Source organism: Tenrec ecaudatus, chromosome 16 (assembly GCF_050624435.1).
Source record: "Tenrec ecaudatus isolate mTenEca1 chromosome 16, mTenEca1.hap1, whole genome shotgun sequence".
In the NCBI taxonomy this organism is placed as follows: Eukaryota; Metazoa; Chordata; class Mammalia; order Afrosoricida; family Tenrecidae; genus Tenrec; species Tenrec ecaudatus.
Window position 1 is genome coordinate 52,167,882 of NC_134545.1, and position 27,015 is coordinate 52,194,896.

The 27,015-nt window shown below is 43.0% G+C and overlaps 1 protein-coding gene across 1 annotated transcript in view; it reads right to left on the bottom strand.

Annotated features, from left to right (window-relative positions):
* The window catches only part of LOC142428760 (hexokinase HKDC1-like), a 70,952-nt gene that overhangs the window by 22,569 nt on the left and 21,368 nt on the right, over positions 1-27,015 (bottom strand). The window contains exons 7-10 of the mRNA XM_075533587.1: positions 6,113-6,268; positions 5,197-5,402; positions 1,925-1,961; positions 358-662 (exon numbers count right to left, since the gene is read on the bottom strand). Coding sequence (XP_075389702.1) covers positions 358-662; positions 1,925-1,961; positions 5,197-5,402; positions 6,113-6,268 — 704 coding nt within the window. The remainder of the gene's footprint in view (positions 1-357; positions 663-1,924; positions 1,962-5,196; positions 5,403-6,112; positions 6,269-27,015) is intronic.

Sequence of the window (27,015 nt, forward strand, 5' to 3'; positions counted from 1 at the left end):
ATGCACACAGTTCATGTGCTGGGCTGCTCACTAAAATGGTGGAGGGTCAAGTTCACCCAAAAGTACCAGGGAAAACACTGATGATTACTTTGCAAAAATGAGCCACTGAAAAACCTATGGAGAAAGTTGTCATCAGACTTGAGTGGGGTCCACATTTTGGGGTTCTTTCACTGCAAATGCTTGGTTGATCCAAGGCTCACGGGTTGACAAGAAGTACGGGTCACCTACCCTACTCATCCTCCACCCATCCCATTACAGACACGAGCCCACGGCTTTAAAAACAAAACCCCTCACTGGCTGTAAGGAGCTGTCATGGAAGCTTTGGGAGGCCTGAGGGAAGGGGCTGGGCTGGCCCACCTGTGCCGTCAGGCATCCCGCAGACGTAGGTGGGTAGCATCTTGACCGTGGCCATCGGGTGGGTCTCCTTCTTCAGCCCGTACTCGAGCTCGGTCCTCATTCTGTCCTTCACGCCCACCAGGTTGTCTCGGGTCAGCTGGAACAGAGCCAGCACCTCGTCGATCTTCTTCCTCTGGGCCTGAACTCGGGAGGCCACCGCAGTCACCATGGCAGCCCCCTTGGTGCTGCCACTCTCGGACAGGAGGAAGCAGACGTCACAGTTTGAGATCAGTTTCCTCACCACCTTGTGCAGGCGTTTTGGGTACCTGAAGACGGGGTGGTGGGAAAATATTTAACCATGAGAGATGGCCCACCCAGACAGAGAACAGAGCCAGGAATAGCCATAGCAGGGGACCTGGCAAGGTGGCTGGGCCAGGCTCACCCCTTCCCTTGCTGTGTGGTAGGTGAGACAGATGCAGGGGATTAAGGAGAGGGCCAGGGGCAGTGTAAGAGGCAGCTGGGAGAGCCAAGTGACTGGCCATTTTATCATTAATATCTCAACCATTAGGGCACATCCACACATAATGTAGTGCCTAAACAGCATCATCTCCATCCAAAGGGAGAGATGGGCTTCCCCAGGCTCTGTCAGGTGTTCCTACTGACATCCAACACAGCCACCTGGCTCCCTTCCTTCTGGGAAGTTCTCATGTTTCTGTATTGTCCTACCCAGATCCTTCATGTAAACTTGGCGGTCTCCGTCACCCCTGCTTCCCTGTCTAAACTTGAGTGTGTCCTATGTACCAGTTCTACCACATAGCAGGTTTTCAACAAGTAATGGGTAATAGGTAGGTATGTGACTGGATGGACCAACGGATGAATGGACACCTGGATAGATGATGGCCTTACTAGTTAGGTAGGTCTAGTACAATATTTCTCTAAGAAAGAACCCTTCCCCAAAGCAACCCAGCCAATAGACCTGCCCTTTCCTTATAATCTCAGCTCTAGTTGGGGTGGCTGATTCTTATACCCAATGATCCACAGAAAAATGCATGATATTCTTCAATAAGTTTTGCCAAGATTCCTCTCAGTGAGATAAGAGAAGTAACCATAACTTTATGAGGAATAGTAGAGATTCAGGAAGTTATTCTGATGTCAGAAATGGGTCATATTTTCCCTAGGGAGAAATGAGTACACGTTTTACCTGCATAGCAGGTCTGTGGCATTAAAAAACACACACACAAAAAGTAACTTGTGACTCATGTGTAACCCCAGCCCTCCCATATAAGAAGCTCTTTCTCTTCAAAGTTTGGAATTCTTGGAATTGTACCAAGTGTTACTCCAACAAAGCCCACAGCAAAGACCTTGGAAGCAGACATGGAGGGAGTGCTGAAAGCCTGCAGGAGTGAATATAGCTCTCTCCGTCTCTTCACTTAGGAGGGCTTAGTTGGTACTGTGTACAGTGGGCATGACCCGCATTTGGGTAACACCTCCAGAAGCTCAGGTGATCAGCACAGTCCAGAGAGAACAGCTGGGGTTCCACTCCAGGGGGAGGCTCATTGCAAGGGGTGGGCTGACAGGCAGCACTTACTGGGGGTGTGTCTTGTAGAGGGTACCATCAATGCCCACTGTGACCTGAAACTTCTCACATGTACTGGTTGCTATTTGGGAGGGCCTTTTTTCGCTCCCATGGTGGACCATAGTGGAGTCATCCTCTAACTGGTCCCGTTTCCTTTTTTTCAGGTTTTCTTTCCCGTTTTCTCCCAGAGTTTCTTCAGTGTTGTCTGACCTAGCCAGGAGACATGAATAAGAAAATCACACTTGTTCAACTCTTGAGGGGCCAATTCTCCACTTTTTAGGATTGTGAAAACAAACAGGCACATAGGTATATAAGAATAATAACAATAATATTCATATCAATAATGATCATATCAGCCAACATTTAATAAATACTGTGCTCTGGGTACTTGTCTAAGGATTTCACATGCTTTAACTTATCTCCACAAGTATCCTGTGGGGATGTATCATCTTTGTTGTACAGAATGACTCAAGACACGGAGAGTTTAAAAATGTTTCCATGGTCACAGCTATAGCAAGTGCTAGAGGCAAGATTTGTACTCAGTCAGATAAATAGCCCAGCGTTGTGATCCCTGAATTGTATGTGAGAATTCTCAAGAGCCTGATGGAATGGATTGTATTTTCTATTCCTCTGGCAAAACTGGGACCGACTATGAATAATGTCATATTGCTTGGTTCTCAAGATAGTCCACTAGAGTTGTACCTATGTAACCCCACACAAAATGAATGGGAAGGGACCGAGGAGGAAGCCCTTCCTAGGCTTGTCTTGCCAAGAGCAATCTGTAGTGGAATAGCAGCTGCACCTGAAGTGTTTTTCCCAAGAGGGAAAATAAATGACAAATAAAAGTCAAATAAATTAAAAATGGAAAGGAGTAGAAATAATAGCTAAAAGTAAAAGAATAAAGAAATAGATGATGCAGTGGGAACATTTTAACACTACACTAATTCATTTAATGATACTAGGAGGAAGGAAATAATCTCTCAGTTCAAGTGTGAATGGGTTGATGGCTAGAAGAGCCAGGGAGTAGACTGAGTTAGAATCAATGACTATGGCCTGTCCAGCCATAATTCTTTATGTGAGATATTATAATTGTTAGAATTTTACACTCCATGAATTGGTGGCTATAGTTTCATTTTGAAAGCCACTCTTTACTATACTAATAAATGGGATCCAGACCTGACCGGAGTAGAGGGTGTGAATGAAGCTACACCCTTTGTTTCCTTGGTGGCACTTTTAGACTCCATCTTAATAGTTACTATTGATGCTGGGAGTCCTTGAGTCAGTTTGGACTCATAATGACCCTGTGTATAAGAGAACGAAGCAGGGCCAGTCCTGTGCGAACCTTATTACTGTTCTTATGTTTGAGTCCATTGTTGCAGCCACTGTGTCAATCCATCTGGTTTTCCTCTCTTTTGGCTGCCCCTCTATTCTACCAAGCACAATGTCCTTTTCCAGGGACTGGTCTCTCCTGAAGACATATCCCAAATAGATGAAGTCTTACCATCCTTGCCTCTAAAAAGCATTCTGGCTATACTTCTTCTAACATGGATTAGTTTGTTCTTTTGGAAGACAATGTTACTTTCAATATCTGTCAGCGATTCACAATTCAGCTGCATGGATTCTTCTTCAATCTTCCTTACTTCACATGTGTACGAAGTAACTGAAAATACCACCCTTGAATCAGGCACACCTTAGTCCTAGTAACATCCTTACAAGTAACAAACTTGCAGCAGATTTACCCACTGCAAGTTGTCTTTGGTTCTCTTGACTGCTGTTTCTATGAGCACTGATTGTGGATCCAAGCAAGACAAAATCCTTGACAACTTCAATCTTTTCTCCATTTATCTTGATGTTAGCTACTGGTTCCATTGTAAGGATTTTGGTTTTCTTTACATTGAGCTGCAATCAATCCATACTGACGGGTGCAATCTTTGATCTTCATTGATAAGTGCTTCAAGCCCTCCTCACTTTCAGCAAGTAAGGATGTGTCATCTGTATATCATTGGTGGTTAATAGGCCTTCCTCCAATTCTGACCTGAACCTCTGCCAGCTTTCTGTTAATGTACTGTTGCAACTCTTGTCAAATTATCTTCAGGGAAATTTTATTTTCATGGGATATCAGTGATATTGTTCTCTAATTTGTACATTCTGTTGACTCACTTTTCTTTGGAATGGGTACAAATAAAGATCTCTTCCAATCGGCCAAAAGGTTGTCTTCCAAATCTCTTGGCATAGACAAGTGTTTCCAATGCTTCATTTGCTTGTTGAGACATTTCATCTGGGGGTCCGTCAATTCCTAGAGCCTGGTTTTTAGCTATGGGAGAAAGATGGGGCTTTCTACGCTCATAAAGAGTTACAGTCGTGGAAACATATAGGGGAAATTATTCCTGGTTCTATAGGGTGTCTATGAATTGGCATCAAGTCAATGGCAGTGACTTTGCTTTAGAACTAATGCTTAAGGTAAACAAGCGGCCATCTAGCTCAGAAGCAACCAAGCCAGCAGGGAAGAAGCACTCCAGTCTGTTTGATCATGAGATGCCAACGGGATCAAAGAACAAAAAAACATACCATTATGTGCTCACCTCCCTGATACGATTGCTGAAGACATATGGGGGCATAAGCAAATGTGGTGAGTAAAGCTGATGGTGCCCGGCTATCAAAAAATATAGTGTATGGGGTCTTAAAGGCTTGAAAGTAAACAAGTGGCCATCTAGCTCAGAAGCAACAAAGCCCACGTGGAAGAAGCACACCAGCCTGTGCAAACACGAGGGTTCTGGTAAAAGGAAAAGACCACCTGCTGTCTTTTGGACCTGTTTGGCATCTAGCCCCGGATCTTGCATTTGGATTGTTTCTGCCTGCCCCTCAGATTTGGGACTGAATAGCACCCCCCACCACCACCACCTGAGGCATTTCCTCAAAGTGTCGTGGGTTTCTGTGGGATGTTGCAGGGAATGGCAGAACCAAGAAATGTGAGGGAATACAACATTTAAGGGAGGAGTGGTGCAGGTCTAGCACTTCAATGGGTTGGTTATTTGGCACATTTTTAATCTCTAACTTCTCGGGACTACCCTGGCCAAAAAAATTTATTACCATAGTGCTGAAATTATGTATAAGTGAATACGATCCTCTCCTGTCTTCTCACTTGATGACTGGATTGTCGCTATGTGCACTGGACATGGACTGCACATGGAGAACAGTTCAGGCAGCTCAGTTCAGCAACAGAACCCAGTTTCCAGGCAGTACTTACTTGAGGTGTGTCTGGTCGACGGTATCATACTTCTCACCTGTGGTCTTGAGCCGTTTCTGCTTTTCGAAGTTCTTGTTCTCTTGGAGATGTGTCAGGATTGCTGCCAAGGCCGCCGCACAGAGATTGGCTGAGCGGAAGGAGACAATGGTGCACACATGTTGCACTGCCACGCAGTCATCCTCTGACGGCTCCAAGCCCAGGTCAGTCAAGATTTTTTCTGTGTTAATAAGGCCTTCTTTATCCCTGGCCAAGGAAAGGAATGAGATGGTTATACTTATTCATCTTCTGAGAGGCCACTTCCTCACCATCCAGGATTGTGAAAATAAACAGACCAGCACCCAGGAATGTAATAAGAATGTCAATGTCACCAATTATCACAGCAGCCAGCACTTTGTCCTGGGTACTATCTAAGGACTTCATAGACTTTAACTCATCTCTACAACAAAGAGGTTAAGTAATTTGTGTGTTTTCACGGCAGTAGCCAAGTGCTAGAGCTTGGATTTGCATTCAGTCAGTCAGATAAAAGCCCATGATTTTGACCGCCCTGAGTTACACTGACTTCATAGGAAATCCACCTCCACCAATTGGACAGAACAGACTCTGTGGGCAGGTAACACTCTACATAACTCAGTATCTAAACTGATTACCAAGCTCAGGGCAATGCCACAGTTTGTAGGCCTGAGGAGGCAGGATCCTAAATTGACTGGGGCCAGCCACCTTCACTAGACAGTTCCCATTGCTGGTTACTGTGTGAAAGGCCTCAAGTCACCACAGTCAAATCAGTACCTAAAGGGACCAGGTGTCAGAGGTTCTTAACTTGGCTCCAAAAAGGTCCTAATATTGTAAGAAGATCTGCTTCCCAGGGCTTCCCCATGATTGCTAAGCAGACCACATGTTGATCCTGCCCCAGTCCTCTGCAGAACCAAGGCAGGTGGGACCAGCCAGCAGCTTACTTCTCCATGGCAGCCACGTGCCATGTCTCAATCTTGTCCTTGGTGTGGAGAGCAGAGGATGTCTTGCCACCAAACAGGAGGCCAGCCCTGGTCATCTTCAGCAAGATGAGCCTGACCAGTTCCCCCAGGTACAAGCCACTGATCATCTTCTCAAACCTGCAATGTGGTCAAGAGATGAGTGGAAGAAATGACTTGGGCTCTTCAGCATTCTTTTCCCAAAGACCACGAGGCACAACACACGATATGCAATGTAGCCAAGAGGAATTCCTGAGAACTGAATGAAGGTGAACATGATAGTAGGACAAGAGGCAAATAAACAGAAACAGATGAAAGTACTAGCAGGCAAAATCCATATAAAGAGACATAAATATTGGTATGTATCTATGAAAATATATTACTATACAAGAATAGGGATATTGATCTATGTACATATATATACATGTTAGATTATTAAAGGTAGCAGATGGACTTTGGACCTCTAATTAAGTGTTCACTCAACACAAGAACACGTTGATATGATAAACCAGCACTCTGTGATACAAGCCTTCCCAACATGATTGCTGAAGACAAAATGGGTATATGAGCAACTCTGAAGAAAGTTGATGGTGCAAGCTATTAAAAGATAAAGTGTCTACTTCCGGAAAGATTGTGACTGAGTAACACATGCCATAAGAACTCCGCAGAAATCTGCCCAGGAGAGTTACTAAGAGGGAAATTCAACACTGCTGGATCACAGGAGAAGTATCATAAAAATAAGTAGGCACAGATCCACACGGTTTTGAGGGGTTGGGGGCGTTGGCTTACCACAGTGGAGGCCAGCTAGGGTTTAACTTTAGCCACACTACTGTCCTGGCTGGAGCCGGAACCATTTGGAGCCATCACAGGGGCTTTATCTCAACACAGCCACAGCTTGCCACCATCTCGGGTCAGGGGTAAAACCTAGCAGCCCCATGGGCAGAGATCGGGCTCAGCTATATTGTTACTTTTGTTTGCCTCTCTTATCTCTATCCCCCCACAGTCTCAGAAGGCTTAGTTTTTTTCTCCTCTTTGTCTTTTCCCTGTTCTCTCACACACCACTGCTCACTTCCAGACCACTCCCCCTTAGCCTAAGGCATTTACGCCTGCTCCAAACCCAGTAAGGTGAGCTCCACCCTGTGCAGCACAGCCCAAAGACTGGCCGATTTCTACCATGAGATACTCTGTCCAACTTCTTAGTGGGGAATACCTGCCTATGTGGCTGGGGAGCTCCTATTTTTCCGCTGTTGTCCCATGTGACTGAGGGAACTTCCTCCCGCCTACCTTAGTGCTTCACAAGGTCTAAAGCAGCTTGGCCAAAATTCGCCAATGTTCTAAGGAATCTCTGCTGAACCTCCGCAGTGATCTACCTGGCCAGGGAAATTCTGCCCACCAATCACAGTGTTCTACACCAAAGCAGGCAACCCACCAGCCTTCTGGGGGCACTCACCTTGAAAGTGAAGCCACAAAAAGATAAAGTGGTAGGCTAATTCCACAGTGAAATTAGATGTAGGCAGTTAGAAGAGACATTCCTATGGGTCTTCCAGAGAGAGCCAGTGCTCTTTGACTCCCTGGAAAATGGCACCTGCCTCCTCTAAAACAATACAATGCAAACAGCAATCAGCCCCAACGACCTCAACGAAAACACAGAAAAACAGGAGAAAAAAAGGCAATAGCAGAAGATGTCCTGAACCTAACAACATGCATAGAAGAAGCAGACATTCAGCTGCCATAGAAAGAAATTTTCAGAATGCTGCTTGGAGTCATTCAGGATATGAGGGAAATAATACAGAAAAATGATGAAATGATAGAGGAGATAAAGGCCATACACCAAAGGGAAACACAAGATCTTAGGGAGGAGATGAAAAAAAACAGTAGTAGACTCATGGACCTCGAGAATTGACTGGAAGAAGCAGAGAACCATATCAGTGACTTGGAGGACAGCCCAGCAGACTTTAACAAACGTGAACAAAAATCTAATAAGATCATCAGAGAAGCTGAAGAAAACCTAAGAGCTATGTCTGATGCTATGAAGATGAACATCAGAATAATTGGAATACAAGAGGAATACACAACAAAGAAGTCATCTGCAACAATAGCGAGAGAATTCTTGGAGGAAAACTTCCCCCAGCTTAATGAATGAAAACCAGGCAAACATACAGAAGGCTGAAAGTATCCCAGCAAAACTGGATCGCAAGAAGTCACCAAGGCACATAAGAGTTAAATTATCCAACTTTGAGGAAAAGGAGAAAATCATGAGAGCAGCTAGGGAAAAATAAGCAATCACATATAAAGGTTCCCAAATAAGAATATACTCATATATATCAGCTGAAACTATGGAGAAGAGGAAAGAGTGGAGAAACATAGCCCAAAAATTGAAGAAAAACAATACAAACCCAAGAATACTCTACCCAGATAAATTATAGATAAAGATAGATGGGGAACAGTCTTTCCAGACAAGGAAAAAGTCAAGGAATATGTTAGAAGAAACCCAGCCCTACAAGATTCTTGCTGACCCAGTATGGGCAGAAGAACAGCACTCACCAAGCATAAATAAGAGACCACCGCAGAGAACAACCTTATCCAGAGGGCCACAAAGAGAAAACAGACCCCAAGATAGCATTTGATTAAGTATGGAAAGAAGTCAAGAATGATGCAAACACACACACATGCACAACACACTAATAAGAAAGGACGGTAGGAAAATACCCAACACAAAAGAAATAAGATGACATCACAGAGTACACATATGGAGATAATAACCCTGAATATTAATGTACTGAACTCAGGCATTAAAAGGCTGAGGCTAGCAGACTGCCTTAGAAATTATAACCCATCAATCTGCTGCCTACAGGAGACACAGCCTGAGACTACGGACAAAAATAGAATGAGAATCAAAGGCTGAAGAAAGGTATACCAAGCAAAGCAATTCAAAAGAAGCTGATGCTGCAATCCTAATCGCACATAAAATTGACCTCAAATTCAAAGCATAAAAAGAGATAAAGAGGGACACTGTATAATGTTCATGGGAACAGTAAAGAACCACTAAGCATGTAAACATATATTTCCTGAATGAGAGACCCGCTGAATATATCAACCAAACACTCTAAAAGATGAAAAAAGAAATCACAGTTTTAACAATTATAGTGGGTGACTTCAGTACACCACTCTCTGAAAAAGATAGAACACAGGGAAAGAAACAGATCTCTAAACACTATAATTAGACAATTTGACATGATAGATATTTACAGAACTTTTGATCCAAATACCAAAAGTTGACATTCTTTTCAAGTTCGCAAGGCACATATTCAAAGATAGACCACATGCTGGGGCATAAAGTGAATCTACATAAATTGAAGCACATTGATATCATGTGCTTTATACAATTGATGTATGTATATGTATGGATTGTGATAAGAGTTGTATGAGGCCCTAATAAAATGTTTTTTTTTAAAAAAGCACATTGATACCATATAGACCTCTCTCTCTGACCATTGTGCCATAAGGCTGGAAATAACAAAAGGAAGATAAAGCAAGAGCAAACTATTGGAGGAAGAATACCTCTTTATTGCAAAAGGAGTGCACACTGGCACAGACCAGAATGAAATTAGGAAATTTCTAGAAACCAATAAGAAACAATTACATGTCATACCAAAACTTATGGGACACAGCAAAGGCAGTCATCAGAGGAAGTTTCATAGCAATACATGCACACCTGAGAAGGGAAGAGAGACTCATGATTGATATGCTGGCACAAAATTTACAACAACTAGAGCAGAGTCATCAGGACAATCGTACTAATAGCAAAAGAAAAGAAATAATAAAAATCAGGGCTGAGATTCAGGAGAGGGAAAATAAGAAAACTATGGAAAAAATTAAAGCTGCTAAAAGTTGGTTCTTTGAAAGGATAAACAGAATTGACTGACCATTGGCAAACCTAACCAAAGAAAAGAGGGAACAAATTTCAATAGCAAGAATTAGGGATGAAAGAGGGGACATTACAACAGACCCTAATGAAATCAAAGGGATAATTATACAGTAATATGAATGATTGTACTCTAATGAATTCAGCAACTTGGAAGACATGGACAAATTCTTGGAAAAACAATCCCTCCCTAGACTATCCCCAAAGGACTCCAAGAATCTCAACAGACCCATAGCAATATAAGAAATAGACAAGGTTAACAAGGGATTACCAACAAAAAAATCCTCTGGACCAGATGGCTTCACTGGAGAAATCTACCAATCATTTAGGGAAGAACTAACACCAATCCTACACAAACTCTTGCAGGGATGGTTCAACATACAAATGACCATTAGTATCATTCGCCATATTGACATGAAAAACTATAAGAACTACATGATAATATCAATAGACGCAGAAAAAGCATTCGACAACACACCAATTCCTGTTTAAGACACTTGAGAAGATAGGAATGGAAGGAAAATTCCTCAAGATAATACAAGCTATATATGAAAAAACAAGAGCCAACGTGGTAGTCAATTGAGAAAAGACTAACATAATCCCACTGAAAAAGGGGACTAGACAAGGATGTCCCTTGTCCCACTTTTACTTAATATCGTGATGGAGGTTTTAGCTAACAGCTTAAGGCAAAGAAAAGACATCAAAGGTATTTGTCTGGGGAAGGAAGAGGCGAAACTATAATTATTTGCAGATGATATGATGTTATATATGGAAAATCATAAAAGCTCCACAAAGGGAGTACTGGAAACAATAGAGGAGTTTGGCAGAGTGGTAGGATACAAGAACAACAAACAGAAGTCGATCAGACTGCTATACACATTGGATAAGACCACAGAAGAGGAGATCAAAAAGGTGGCACCCTTAACAATAGCCCACCATAAATTGAAATATCTAGGGACATACCTGACTAAAAGAACAAAAGAGCTATATGAGGAAAACTAGAGAACACTATTACAAGAAACCCAGAGTGACCTCAACGAATGGAAGCATATCCCATGCTCTTGGATTGGAAGACTCAGTATAGTCAAGATGTCAGTTCTGCCCGAGGCACTATATAAGTTTAATGCAATCCCGATACAATTACCCTCATCTTTCTTCAAAGAAATGGAAAAACTGATCACCAATTTCATATGGAGAGGGAAGAAGCCCAGAATTAGCAGATAACTCCTCAAGAAGAAGGACTAGTGGGAGGGCTTGCTTTACCTGACTTTAGCAGTATTATACAGCCACAGTTGTCAAAACTGCATAGTATTGTTATAATGACAGATACTCAGACCAATGAAAAAAAAACTGAAAACCCAGAAATAAAATCATCAGCATACAGAAAACTCATCTTTGATAAGGGCCCCAAAATATACAAAAGAAGCAGATGTGCTCTTTAAAAGGTGCTGCTGGAAAAAATGGATATCTACCTGCAGAAAAATGAAGCAAGAACCGTATCTCACTCCATGCACACTTTGAGAATGATTGGGGCAGGGAATGTGCGGATGTGCTTTATACAATTGATGTATGTATATGTATGGATTGTGATAAGAGTTGTATGAGCCCCTAATAAAATGTAAAAAAAGAATAAACTCAAGGTGGATCACAGACCTTGAAGGAAAAACTCAAATTATTAGGGCCATCAAAGAGGGATTTGGGACCAACTTGAGAACTTTGACACAGGGAATATATAGGCTATGAGAAATAGAAAAGGACACAGATACAGAGGAGTCAAAAATTGACAAGTGGGATATACTGAAGATAAAACGCCTGTGAACATCTAAAGCATTTGCCAAGAAAGTAATAAGAGAATCCGTGGACTGGGAATACGTCTTTAGCAATGACACATCAGACAATGGCCTTATTACTAAAATATGCAAAACTCTGTTAGCTTCCAAAAAGAAAAAAAAACTAATTGCCCACTGAGGAGTTGGGCAAAGGACCTGAACAGAAGTTTCACAGGGGCAGAAATCCAAATGGCCAATTAACATATGAGAAAATGTTGCTGATTTTTAGCCATAAGAGAAATGAAAATTAAAACATCAATGAGATAACACCTAACACCCTCAAAGGTAGCCCAATTCAAAAAATCAGAAAGCAACAAGTGTTGGAGGGGCTGTGGGGAGACAGGAACTCTCATCCACTGCTGGTGGACCTGTAGGTATGAATAGCCACTATGGAAATTGATCTGGCGATATCTAAAACAGATGGAAATCAAGCTACCATACAATTCAGCCATCCCCCTGCTGGACATATACCCCGAAGAGGCAAGAAACAAACCACAGCCAGACATCTGTGCCCCAATGTTCACTGCAGCACAGTTCACAATTGAAAGAAGTTCAGAACAGCAAGGGGAACTGAGCAACGAAGTCCCCAGGGAATGGCACAAATAGACTTTGGGGCCAGGGCTTGGAACCCCATCAGACTCAAACAGGAAACACTCCTAAAGTCAACAAACAGTCTTTTAACTAACTGTAAGCTTTTCTTTTTTTGTTGTAGTTGCGTTGTGGGTTTTTTTTTTTTTTTTTGGTCAATGGCTTTTTGCTGTATTTTTGTTGCGTGGTTTTGCTCGGTCTTTTTTGTGCATGTTATTATCTCTGCAGGTCTGTCTAAATAAGATAGGCTGGATGAATAATCTGGAGAAGAAAAAAACGGACCAACAGTTCTGAGGAGACATGGGAGAGGAAGAGGTGTGGGGAAAGGAAGTGATTTTAACAAACCCAGGGACAAGAGAATAACAAGTGATCCAAATCGGTGGTGAGGAGGGTGTAGAAGGCCTGGTAGGACGTGATCAAGGTTAATGTAACCAAGAGAAATTACTAAAACCCAAATGAAGGCTGAGCATGATAGTGGGACAAGAGGAAAGTCAAAGGAAATAGAGGAAAGAGCAAGGAGGCAAAGGGCATTTATAGAGTTATAAATAAAGGCATTTATATATGTAAATATATTTATTTATGAAGTTGGGGAAATAGATGTATGTGCATATATTTATAGGTTTAGTGTTAAGGTAGCAGATGGACATTGGGCCTCCACTCAAGTACTCCCTCAATGCAAGGATACTTTATTCTATTAAACTGGCATTCCATGATGCTCACCTTCCCAACACAACCGTTGAAGACAAAACGGGTGCATAAACAAATGTGGTGAAGAAAGCTGATGATGCTCAGCTATCAAAAGATATAACGTCTGTGGTCTTTAAGGCTTGAAGGTAAACAAGCAGCTATCTAGCTCTGAAGCAACAAAACTCACATGGAAGAAGCACACTGGTCTGTGTGATCACAAGGTGTCAAAGAGATGAGGTATCAGGCATCAGAGAACAAAAAATTGTATCATTGTGAATGAGGGGGAGTGCGGAGCCCAAAGCCCATCTGTAGGCAACTAGACATCCCCTTACTGAAGTGTCACATTGAGGAGACGAGTCAGTCAGGGTGCAGTGTAAGAACAATAAAACATACAACTTTTCTCTAGTTCCTAAATGCCTACCCACCTTATCATGATCCCAAGTCTACGTTACAAATCTGGCTAGACCAGAGGATGTACACCGGTACAGAAAGGAACTGGAAACACAGGGAATCCAGGACAGATGATCCTTTCAGGACCAGTGGTGAGAGTGGCGATTGACAGATGGTGGCGGGAGGGTGGGGTAGAAAGGAGGAACCGATTACAGGTATCTACATATAACCTCCTCCCTGGGTGACGGACAATAGAAAAGTGGGTGAAGGGAGATGTTGGTCAGTGTAAGATATGACAAAATAATAATTTATAAATCATCAAGGATTCATGAGGGAGAGGGGAGTGGGGAGGGAGGGGGAAAATGAGGAGTTGATGCCAGGGGCTTACATGGAGGGCAAATGTTTTGAGAATGATGAGGGTAATGAATGTACAAATGTGCTTTATACAATTGATGTATTTATGGATTGTGATAAGAGTTGTATGATACCCAATTAAATTTTTTTAAGTTTAAAAAAATGATATAGTATCTGGAGTCTTAAAGGCTTGAAGTTAAATGAACGGCCATATAGCGGGGAATGAACAAAGCCTAAATGAAAGAAGCATACCAGCCTATGTGATGAAAAGGTAATCAATGGAATCAGGTATAGGAAGATTAAAAAGCAAACAGCTATCCTGAGGTGAAACAGAGGGGTGAGGGTGGAGATCCAAAGCCTGCCTATAGACAACTGGACATCCCCTAACAGAAGGGTCACATTGAATGAACAATTCAGCCAGGGTGCAGTATAGCACCAATGAAAGACCCAACATTCCTCTGGTTCTTTAATGCTTCCTCCCCACCTATATCATGACCCCCCAGTTCTACCTCACAAATCATGCTAGACCAGAGGATGTACATTGGTACAGATAAGAGCTTTCAACACATGGAAGGCAGAACAGATAAACCCGTTAGAAACATTAATGAGAGTAGCAATAACATGAGGGTAAGGGGAGGGGAGGGAAGCGGGGAAAAGAGGTAACCAATAGCAATGATAGATGTATAGCACCCCTCTCCCACAGGGAGACAAATAACAGAAAGGTGGGTGAAGGGATACATTAGATGATGTAAGATATGAAAAAATAATATATAATTTATCAAGGGTTCACATAGATGGGAAAAAGAGGAACCAATAACAAGGGCTCAAGTAGAAAGATAATGTAAAAATGATGATGGCAACATATGTATAAATTTGCTTAATATAAATGATATTTAGATTATTATAATATCAATAACAGCCCCCATTAAGGTGATTTAAAAAAACAAAACCAGGAAGAGTACCTCAACCATGTGGCTCCACACTGGCCTCATCTACAAAAGTAAAGGGCTCAACTAGAAGAGGTCCAAGATTCTCTGCTGTCACCACCTGCTTCATTCCAGGAATCTCTGTCAGACCCCTCTGGCCGTGGGAGTGTCCCTCTCATGGGAGGGGGACTAGTGCCATTGGGTTGTTTGCCTCATGGTGACCCCCATGTGTCAGAGGACAATTGTGCTCCACAGGTTTCAGTGGCTGTTTTTTCAGAAGTAAATCCATAGAAATTTTTCCCCGGATGTCTGAAAATCCAATCTCTTAGCTAGCAACTTAATAACTTTCACTTTCCAGAGACTCTTGTGTTGGTGAAAAGGAGGCGCAATTTCAGATTCTTTCCCAAGGTTATTTAATCATAGCATGAAAAACTCATCCTAAGAATTCATGTATAAGAGATTAGTAATTATGTCAAAATAAAAAATTATTACTGGTCACTATGAATCAGAATCAACTTGATGGCAGTAAGTTTTTTTAAAGTGTGGAAAGGTGTGAGAGAAAAGGATTTTTGCTTAGAGAGCATTATATTGCTAGTGGCGGACTACTTTGGAAAAGGATATTAAGAATCATTGCGCAACTTGAAGATCACTGATCTTCAATATTATCACTGTTACTTCAATGTATATGTAGAAATTAAGTTGGCCTATTTTATGTGTATTTCCCCCTACAATTAAAATGCATAGTCAAAAGCATATATTGTAAAGGGGGTAAAAGTCCAATATATCAAGCTTCTCTCCAAGTGAGAAAGATGCTATGTCTCTGAGCTGAGCTTGGGTAGTTCCAGAGAGGTTCCACCAGAATAAAGAAGCTATCTTTATTCTGATTTCATGAAACAAAAACACACTATTACTGAAGATGGCGCTCAGGTAGGCAGCACATACTGGTATCTCTTTTGTGTATGGTGGATTTGATGTCCAAGAGGACTAGTGGGAGAATGCTGATGAGTGAGACAACCCTGGGTACCTCCCTCAGCCACAAGTCAACCCCCCACCACCCCCACACACATGTGCCTGAGCTGGATCCCCTGAGATCTGATCCTTGGGACAACTTAGCTTAGCCGGCAGGGCTGCTCTTGCACACCACCACTGATGCGGCCACGGTCGCTGATTGCGCCACCCCACCCCCAGGCCTGGTCACCATGCCAGGAGCTGCTTAACTGCCCTGCCGAGACTTACACAGCTGTGGCAGAACCCCCTCACAGCAGCTGCCCACTCACAGCCCTCCCTAGGAGAGCTGCTCCCTTCTCTCACGGTTCCCCTCTCTCCACTTGGCGGTGACCCACCACCAAGCTCAGGTCTCTTCTTCCATTCACCAAAGGCCTCAGGAACTGGTCTTCAGTCTACCTGTAGCAGGTTAGGTAACCTGTACCTGGGGTGCCCCTCCCCCCATTGTAGCCTGAGACACATCCACTCGTGCCCCCGCCCAAGACCAATCAGCTCCCAAATGCTCCTGCCCATACTGGCCCATGCCCCTACTGTGTGCTTCTGTGTGCTACTGCATGCTCCTCCCTGGCAACCCGAGGCCTCCCTGATCCCGCCAGTGCCGCTCCTGCTCGTGCCAGCTTAGCACTCTCCTTGTGTCCCAAACCCACAGGGAACAGCAGGGAGTGCATCCTCAGTCCAAAAAGCACATTCCCCACACATAGCCTGGCTCCAAAGCCCCGGGGACAAGTGACCCCAGTCCAAGGGCTTCCCAAATGACATCAGACACACTGCTTCAGACCCCACCGTGGCCAATTCCCATCAAGTGCCCCCCCCAAAGACTTACCATTGCTCACAGGGCTCCTCCATTCCCGCCATCCACAGCAGCAGTGGTCTGCCCCACACCAGTGCAGCGCTCCACACCCACAAATGCAGCAGCTGCCCCTACCAGTACCAGGCACCTACGCCTTATGGAGGCTTTCTCCAGGCACCCACACCAGGACATTGGGGCTGTTTTTACCCTCGATCAGCAATGCCTCCTGTGGCAGTGAGGTCTCCCACATCTTTGCCTTCTACTAGAGCTCATTAAAGAAATTTAAAAATTAAACAAGAAAAAGGGCTGCTAATCGTGGCCTGACAGACCAGTTAAAAGCATCTCCAGGGAATGCATACATACAGGCTCCAGCCCCACTCCAGTCACTGAATCTCTGTGGAAACCAGCCTACACAGCAGTCTGACCCACCTCTATAGTAGGCCATAGGCAGCCCCCAAAAGCACCCTTATCAGTAACACAAAAAGAACTCAGGGCCCCCTGGTCTCCCAGAAACGACGCTCACCAAAAAACCCCAGAGAGACAAAACACAATATCAGAGTTAATGATGCTCATAAAAGAATAAGACAGATCTGCCACAAAAAGAAATCTGCTTGGAGTAATACAGGAGTTGAGGGACACAAGGCAGAATCAGGATGCAATGAGAGAGAAAATTAAGTCCACAATTGATGGGATGAACTCCACGATAGAGGAAATGGTGTCTATGCATCAATGGGAAATAGAGGTGCTAACGGATATGGTAGCAGAAGTCACACACAAGCCCACAGTATTTACGGATTAGATAAGAGGAGGCAGAGAACTAACTGTATCAGCAATCTCAAAGACACTCAGGCAGATCTCAGCAAATGAGAAAGGCCATTAATTAGGTAAATAAAAGAGGCAGAAGAAAACCTGAGATCAATGATAGATGTTGTGAGGAGGAATAATATTCTAATAATTGGTCTACCAGAGAAGGACACCACAAACAAATCTACAGCTAAAATAGCAAAGGAAATTCTGGAAGCAAACTTTCCAACCTTAATGAATGAGAATCAAACACTCACAGAAGAAGCAGAGAAGACACCACTAGACTAAACTCCAAGAAGAAACTTTGAGGGAAAATAGACCATTTTAAGAGCAGCAAGAGAAAGGGAGATGGCCACATACAAGGGAGCTCGGGTAAGAATATGCTCAGACCTATCAGCAGAAACCATGAAGAGGTGGAGAGAGTGGAGCAACATCTTTCAAATGCTGAAAGAAAAAAAGTACCTGCCCGAGAATCCTCTACCATGGCAAATTATACATGAACTAGATCGGGAGATAAGGGTCTTCCAGACCAGGAAAAACTCAAAGAATATGCTGCAAGACACACAACCCTGCAGAAGATACAGGCCAACTCACTATGATCAGAGGATCACATCCACCAAGCACAAACAGGAGACCAACATATAGCTCAACTCCATCCAGAAGCCAATGTGCTGACAACAATTACAAGCTAACATGGCCTCAGAGGGAAAAGAAGACAAGAATGAAGCCCCCCACACAAACAGAGCACACTGATATGAAGGGAGATAAGAATGCATGCAAAGAACAAGGCACGAGATGACAGCAATGAATCCACAGATTGTGATAATAACTCTAAAATGCAATGGCCTCAAGTCATACATTCAAATAAAAAGGCTAGATGATTGGCTCAAAATACCTAACCCAACAATCCGTTGCCTGCAATACACACATCATAAACTCATGGATAAAAATAAACTAAGAATAAAAGGCTGGCAGAAGGTATGCCAGGCAAACAGCAACTTAAAAAAAAAGCAGGAGTGGAAATCATAATCTCCGACAAAATTGACCTCAAGGTTCAAACCATAATAAGAGACAAGGAGGGTAAACGAGCGGCCATCTAGCTCAGAAGCAACAAAGCCCACATGGAAGAAGCACACCAGCCTGTGTGATCAAGAGGTACTGAAGGGATCAGGTATTGGGCATCAAAGGACACAAAACGTATCACTGTGTGCTCACCTTCACAATATGATCGCTGAGGACAAATGGGTGCATCGGCAAAAGTGGTGAAGAAAGGTGATTGTGGCCGGCTATCAAAAGATATATTGTCTGGAGTCTTAAAGGCTTGAAGGTAAACAAGCGGCCATCTAGCAAGGAAGCAACAAAGCCCACATGGAAGAAGCACACCAGCCTGTGTGATCATGAGGTGTCGAAGGGATCAGGTATCAGGCATCAAAGAACAAAATATCAAATCATTGTGAATGAGGGGGAGTGCATATTGGGGAACCAAGAACAATCTGTAGGCAATTGGACATCCTCTTAAAGAAGGATTGTGGGAGGAGACAAGCCAGTCAGGGTACAGTGTAGCAACAATAAAACATACAACTTTCCTCTAGTTCCTAAATGCTTCCTCCCATCCCACTATCATGATCCCAAGTCTACCTTACAAATCTGGCAAGACCAGAGGATGTACACTGGTACAGATAGGAACTGGATATACAGGGAACTGAAGACAGATGATCCCTTCAGGACCAGTGTTGAGAGTGGCGATACCTGGAGTGTGGAGGGAGGGTGGGGCAGAAAGGGGGGACCAATTACAAGGATCTGCATATAATCTCCTCTGTGGGTGTGGACAACAGAAAAGTGGATGAAGGGAGATGTCAGATAGTGTAAGATATAACAAAATAATAATTTACAAATTATCAGGGGTTCATGAGGGAGAGGGGAGTGGGGAGGGAAGGGAAAAATGAGGAGCTGATACCAAGGGCTCAAGCAGAAAGCAAATGTTTTGAGAATACTGAGGGCAACAAATGAACAAATGTGCTTGACACTGTGGATGAATGTATGGATTGTGATAAGAGTTGTACGAACCCCCAATAAAATGATTAAAAGATTATTGTCGCAAAAAGGTTTTCTATGAAAAAATCAACAGAACGCACAGACCGCTGGCGAATCTAACCAAGGAAAGGAAGGAGCAAACATCAATAGCCAGGATGATGGATGAAACAGGAAATCACAACAGATCCCAATGAGATTTTAAAAATAGCCACAAAGGACTGTATGAAGGAATATATTCTAATGAATTAAAAAATGTGGAAGACATGGATAAATACTTGGGAAAACCGTCCCTTCCTAGATTATCCCAGACAGAGGTCAAGAATCTCAACAAACCCATAGCAAAAGAAGAAATAGATATTGTTATCAAGAACCTATCAACAACAAAAAAATTCCCCAGATTTGACGACTTCACAGGGGAATTCTACCAACCATTCAGGAAAAAAGTTGTCACCGATCTTCCACAAAGTATTCCAGAGCATAGAAAAGGATGGCAAACTCCCAAACTCATTCTATGTAGCCAGTATAACTTTGACACCCAAACAGGGAAAGGATCCCACAGGTATAGAGAACTACAGACCGATATCTCTAATGAGCATAGATGTGAAAATTCTTAACAAAATATTGACCAATAGAATACAATAGTATATAAAACATGTCATCCACCATGGTCAGGTAGGATTTATCCAAAGGATGAGGGATTGTTTAACATCTGAAAATCCACTAATATTATGTACCACATAGATAAGAAAAAGTATAAGAACCACATGATAACATCAATAGACTCAGAAAAAGCATTTGACAACATCCAACACCCATTCCTAATTAAGACACTCATGAAGATAGGAATGGAAGGAAAATTCCTCAAGCTAATACAAGCTATCTACAAAAAGCCAACATCATAGTTAATGGAGGAAAGATGAAAACAATTCCACTGAAAAGGGGGACCAGACAAGGATACTCCTTGTCCCCACTTCTATTCAATATTGTACTGGAGGTCCTAGCTAACAACATAAGACAGCGGAAGGACATTAAAGGTATCCAACTGTGCAAGCAGGAGGGGAAACTATAGCTATTTGCACATGACATGATTTTGTACATTGAAAATCCCAAAAGCTCCACAATGGAATGGAAGAATATGGAAGAGTGGCAAGATACAAGATCAACAAACAGATGTCTATTGGTTTGCTATATACATCAGACAGGACCATGGAAGAGGAAATTAAGAAGGCAGTACCCTTCACAATAGCCAAGAACAAATTGAAATACCTAGGGATATATTTAACCAAAAGAACTAAAAATCTATGTAAGGAAAACTACAAGACCCTATGACAGGAAATCAAAAGCAACCTCCACAAATGGAAGAACATCTCATGCTAGTGCTTTGGAAGACTCAACATAGTGAAGATGTCAATCTTACCCAAAGATCATTATAAGTTTAATGCTATTCTGATTCAAATACCAACAACCTTCTTCAAAGAATTGGAGAAACTGACCACCAATTTCATATGGAGAGGGAAGAAGCCCAGAATTAGCGGAGAATTCCTAAAGAAGATGGACAGAGTTGGAGGACTCCCTTTACCTGACTTTAACATCTATTACACAGCCGCAGTGGTCAAAACAGTGTGGTACTGGCATAATGACAGATACTCAGACCAGTGGAAAAGAATAGAAATCCCAGAAGTAAAACCATCAGCATATAGACAACTAATCTTTGATAAGGGCCCCAAAAGCACCAAGTGGGAGGCCGATTCCCTCTTTAACTAGTGGTGCAGGAAACAATGGATATCCACATGTAGAAAAGTGAAACAAGATGTTTACCTTGCCTCGTGCACAAGAACAATCTCAAGGTGGATCACAGACCTAGAAATAAATTCTCAAAGAATCAGAATCAATAAGAAATCTGGACTAACCTAAGGCTACTGGCCCACGGAATACCTAGGGAAGGGTATATAAACAGGTGAGCTGGAAATTGACAAATGGGACTTAAGAAGAATAAAAAAACTGTGCACGTTGAAAGACTTCACAAAGAGAGTAACAAGGCAACCCATCAACTGGGAGAGGATTTTTAGCAATGACACATCAAACAAAGGGCTTATTACTAAAATTTACAATACCCTCTTGGCCTGCAATAAGAGGAAAAAAGTTAATCGCTTGAGGAAGCGGGCAAAAGAAGTGAAAAGAAATTTCCCTAGGGAGAAGGTCCATATGGCAAATAAACACATAATCCTGATCATTAGCCATAAGAGAAATGCAAACTAAAAGAACCACGAGGTACCATCTAACATCCTTGAGGATAGCCCAAATCAGAAAGTCAGAGAGCAACAAATGTTGGAGCGGATGTGGCAAAATGGGAACTCTCCTCCACTGCTGGTGGTCGTGTAGATGTGTACAGGCACCGTGGAAAGCAATCTGGCGATATTTAAGGAAAATGGAAATTGATCTACCTTATAACCCTGCTATCCCTTTAGGGGGCACAAACCTAGAAGATAGAAGAAATAAAACAGATCAGTTATCTGTGCCCCAATGCTTATTGAGGCATAATTCACAATCACAAAGGATTGGAAACAACCTAAATTTCCATTGATAGACAAGTGGATTAGTAAACTCTGGCAGCACTAAAAAGTACAGATAATCAAATGAAACACATTGTTTCAAGGGAAGAGTTAGAGGAAATTATGCTAAGCAAGGTCAGCCAATCACAAAAGGACAACTATAATGTAACCCCCCCGAGGTAAGTATAATCAGCACAGTAGGTATAGAAGAAAAGACACTTATCTCACAATATATGGGTGGAAGCACAGGCAGTCGGGTGGAGGTCAGACCAAACCCAAGGAGGTACATGTGAATCCAACATAAAGCAGGGGAAAGGGGGAAAGACGGGGGGAGAAAAGGGGGCGCCACATAGAAGAAGCACACCAGCCTGTGCGATCACGAGGTGTTGAAGGGATCAGGTGTAAGGCATCATCAGAACAAAAAAATCTTACCATAGTGAATGAAGGGGGAAGTGCAGAGTGGAGACCCAAAGCCCATTTGTCGGCCACTGGAGATCCCCTTGCAGAGGGATCTAGGGGAGATGAGTCAGTCAAGGTGTGATGCAGCACCAATGAAGAATACAGCTTTCCTCTAGCTCCTAAATGCTTCCTCCCCCCACTCCCCACCCACTGTCATGATCCGAATTCTACCTTGCAAGTCTGGCTAGACCAGACGATGTACACTGGTGCAGATAGCTGCTGGAGGCACAGGGAATCCAGGGTGGATGATACCTTCAGGACCAGGGGAGGGTAGAGGGAGAGTGGGTTGGAAAGAGGGAACCGATTACAAGGATCTACATGTGACCTCCTCCCTGGGGGATGGACAACAGAAAAGGGGTGAAGGGAGACGTCGGACAGGGCAAGATATGACAAAATAATAATTTATAAATTATCAAAGGCTCTTGGGAGGAGGGGAGCGGGGAGGGAGGGGAAAAAAGTGGACCTGATGCCAAAGGCTTAAGTGGAGAGCAAATGCTTTGAAAATGATGAGGGCAATGAATGTACAGATATGCTTTACACAATTACTGTATGTATGGGTTGTGATAAGAGTTGTATGAGCCCCTAATTAAAAAAAAAGAAAGAAAAAGGGGGCACAGCAGAGAAACTGAGATGATGGCATGGGGGGGAACGGAGCACTGACCCATCCAGAGGAAGAGTATTGGTTGTTTCTCCACAGAATTGGGAGTGTGAATACAGACCCCACCATGGAGTACCAAGCCAAGAGGGCAATGTAACCACATGGAGGATTGCGTGAAAAGATTGGGCTACAGGGCCGCCCCAAGCAGAGCCAATCTGGTCCCTGCCCTAGAAGTAAACCTTCAGATGGGGGAAAAGAGTCAGCTTACCATGCCCACACGGAAGCAAACCCAGAAGGAACAAAAGAAAGGGACAGTCGGCTTAGACTCCATATTAACACACCAAGCCCAGAGGATGAGGTCCCTGCACGGAGCTGCTAAGACACAGAGAGGACTGTAGGACGTCCAACAACTCAAGACATGTTGTCCCCTCACTGGAGCGTACTGTGACAGAGGACAATAATGGGGACACAAGGTGGGGGCACATGTGGTCTGAGTTCCCTGTAGCTGGACAAACCAAGAAGGGAGCATAGCAGATCAGCAATTGGAACAAAGCCAACCCATAAAGCCCCTAAAGAGACCCCAAAATAGACTTTGGGCTAGGAGGGGCAGCCCCCTAACTCTCCCAGGACCAGTGGGGAGATATTTATAAAGGCCAGTGGACAGACCTGGAACCATGTATTTTTTTTCCTGTCCTTTTCTTTTTTTTTTGTTAGGGGCCCGTGGACAGAGTGAGAGGAGCGGTCCCATTCGCCATGAATGTCCGTCCCTCATCTGGCTCAGCTTAGGTCCGACTCAGGAGAGCGCGACAGCACCACATCGATCGGGGCGGTCTTTTTCTTTTTTCAAGAACATTGCTGGTTTGCCTGCTTGTTATATAAGACAGGCATGGGAAGCAAGCTCAGGGAGAAAGCAACGGGGCCAATGGCCCCAGAAAGTCTTGGGGGAAGAAGTGGGGAGGAGGGTGAAAGGCGAGTCAAGAAAACAACGCCACAGACAGGAGAACAACCAGGGAACTAAAACCAACATCCAGGAGGGTGTTGCAGAGATCCTGTGGGTATTACAGCAGCGCCAATCTAGCTGAGAGGAAGTCCTAAGAGGTAGAAGAAGGGAGAATGTGATGGTGGGCAGGAGGCAGCAAACGGAAACAGAGGAAAGCTCTAAGAAGCAAAGTTATGGATAAAGTTTTAACACAGGTGTTTACTTACTGTATGTAAATACATGAATCCATAAAAATAGGCGTATTGGCCTATGTACATATATTTATAAGGTACTACACTGAGACTGTGAATGGGCCTTGGGCCTCAGCTCATACCCCCTCTCAATACAAGAACACTTTGTTCTAACACAATGGCATTTTGTGATACTCTTCCCTCACCCCACCTAACCCTCGACACGACAGCTGAAGACAAAATAGGTGCATAAGCAGATGTGGGGAAGACAGTGGATGTGCTCGGCTATTAAAAGATACAGCGTCTGGGGTCTGAAAGGCTTGAAGTTAAACAAGCGGCCATCCAACAAAGAAGCAACAAGCCCACATGAAAGAACCACACCAGCTGGTGAGATCATTACGTGTCATCAGGACTGGTAACAGGCATCAGAAGATTTATCACAAACAACAAACAAACAAGAATGAGTTGGTGAGATTGAGGGGGATCGGAGTGGAGACCCAAAGCCCAGCTGTAGACAATGGAACATCCCCCCACAGTGGGGTCACAGGAAAGGGATTAGTCAATCAGGGTGCAGTAGAGCACTGATGGATAACGCAATATTCCTCTGATCCCTTGAGGCTTCCTCAGCCCCCACTATCATGACCCCAGTGCTGCTTCCCACTCTGGACTGGACCAGAAAATGTACATAGGGATAGCCAAGAGATCAAGCCCACAACACACGGAACTCAGGAACAGGAATGGGAATAGAGATACCAAAAGGGTAGTGGGAAGGGGGTGGGTGGGGAGACAGTGAGTACCAATCACACTGAGTGGCACATAACCACACACACTCCTCCAGGGGGAAGAGCAACAACAGAATCCGGGAGGAAGGGAGACAGCAGTTGGTGTTAAATATGAAAATAATAAGAATCTATAATCTATCAAGGGGCCATGGGGGTGGGGTGGGGAATAGGAGCTGATCCCAAGGGCTCAACAGAAAGTAAATGTCTAGAAAAGAACGATGACAATATATATATATATATATATATATACTAATATGTCTGTTAAATTGATGTATGGATTGTAACAAGAGTTGTAAAAGCCCCAATACGATCATCTTAAAAACAAAAATAATATAGAAAAATAAACACAGTAGGTACCTCGTAGTCAAAGCATTGAAAACTAAATATAAAACCCAAGAAGAAAGAAAGAACATTAAGAACTGTAAATATAAATCCTTATATGTAAATACACATTAATTTTTCAAACAAAACAAAGCAAAACACACTATTACTAACTTTTTCCTGGGTACAAAATTAAATATAATTTTTATTCCTCAAGCCTGATATGATGCAAAATAATAGATGATCTTTTTCATAATTAATTTCATCACAGACACACACACACACGTATACACCAAAGCCATAGACCATCAAGGAAACTAAAGAAATCTAAAGAACTCAGAAATTCAGTCTGTATTTTGTGGAACAGACTATTTTTAAGTGAATAAAGACAGATACTTGCTTTACAAGCCTCCAATTCTAATGTTGAATAATGTCTGGGAGATGTTTAAGGCATTTATTCATCAGGCTCTTTGGCACAACAGTTGATGCCAAGGTTGAGGCTGGGAAAGTACCAGATGAGCTTGGAACCTCTTGGCTCCAAATAAGGAAGTACTTGACCCGAAATAGGAAAAAAAATACATAATCAATTAAATAGAAAAATCCATGCATCCATACTAACATAAGCAAATGGTGAAGATAAGAAAGCTTTTTTAAAACAGAATATCACTTCCCAAATATAAGCCATCTAACTGAGAAACAACAAAGCCCACATGGAAGCAGCACACCAGCCTGTGAGATCATGAGGTGTCGAAGGGATCGGCTATCAGGCATCAAAGAACAAAACCACCATAACATTGTGAATGAAGGGGAGTGCAGAGTGGGGACCCAGGGCCCATCTGTGGACAATTGGACATCGCCTTGCAGAAGGGTCATGGGGAAGAGACAAAGGAGTCAGGGTGTAGTGTAGCAAAAGTGAAACATACATTTTTTTCCTCTAGTTCTTGAATGCTTCCTCACCCCCACCATCATGATCCCAAATCTACCTTACAATCCGGCTGGATCGGGAGAGGTACATTGGTACAGATAGGAACTGGAAACACAGGGAATCCAGGACAGATGAACCCTTCAGGGCCAGTGGTGAGAGTAGCGATACTAGGAGGGTGGAGTGAAGTTGAGGGAGACGGGGGAAGAGATTACAAGGATCTATATATAACCTCCTCTGTGCGGGATAGACAGCGGTGAAGTGAGTCAAGGGAGACATTGGACCATGTAAGATGTGACAAAATAATAATAATTTATAAATTATCAATGGCTTATGGGAGAGGGGGGAGAGGGGAGGGAGGGGAAAATGAGCTGAGACCAACGGCTCAAGTAGAAAGCAAATGTTTTGAGAATGATGAGGGCAATGAATGTACAAATGTGCTTGACACTATGGATGTATGTGTGGATTGTGATAAGAGTTGTACAAGCCCCCATGAAATTATTTGATTATTAATAAAAAAGGAATGATGGATTTAAGAATTCTTTAATGAGCGCTAAAATGAGTGTATGGAAATTTGATAAGGAACAAGATATTTCCATGTTCCAAAACTTCCCCTCACTGCACACTTATTCATTGTAAAGAGGCCAATAATAATTTTATGATCATAAAACCTACTGGTTGTCCCTTCACCAAGTAAACCCAGTTAATGCCAAACAGATAGTATGTGCACCCAAAAGGACACACTATGTACT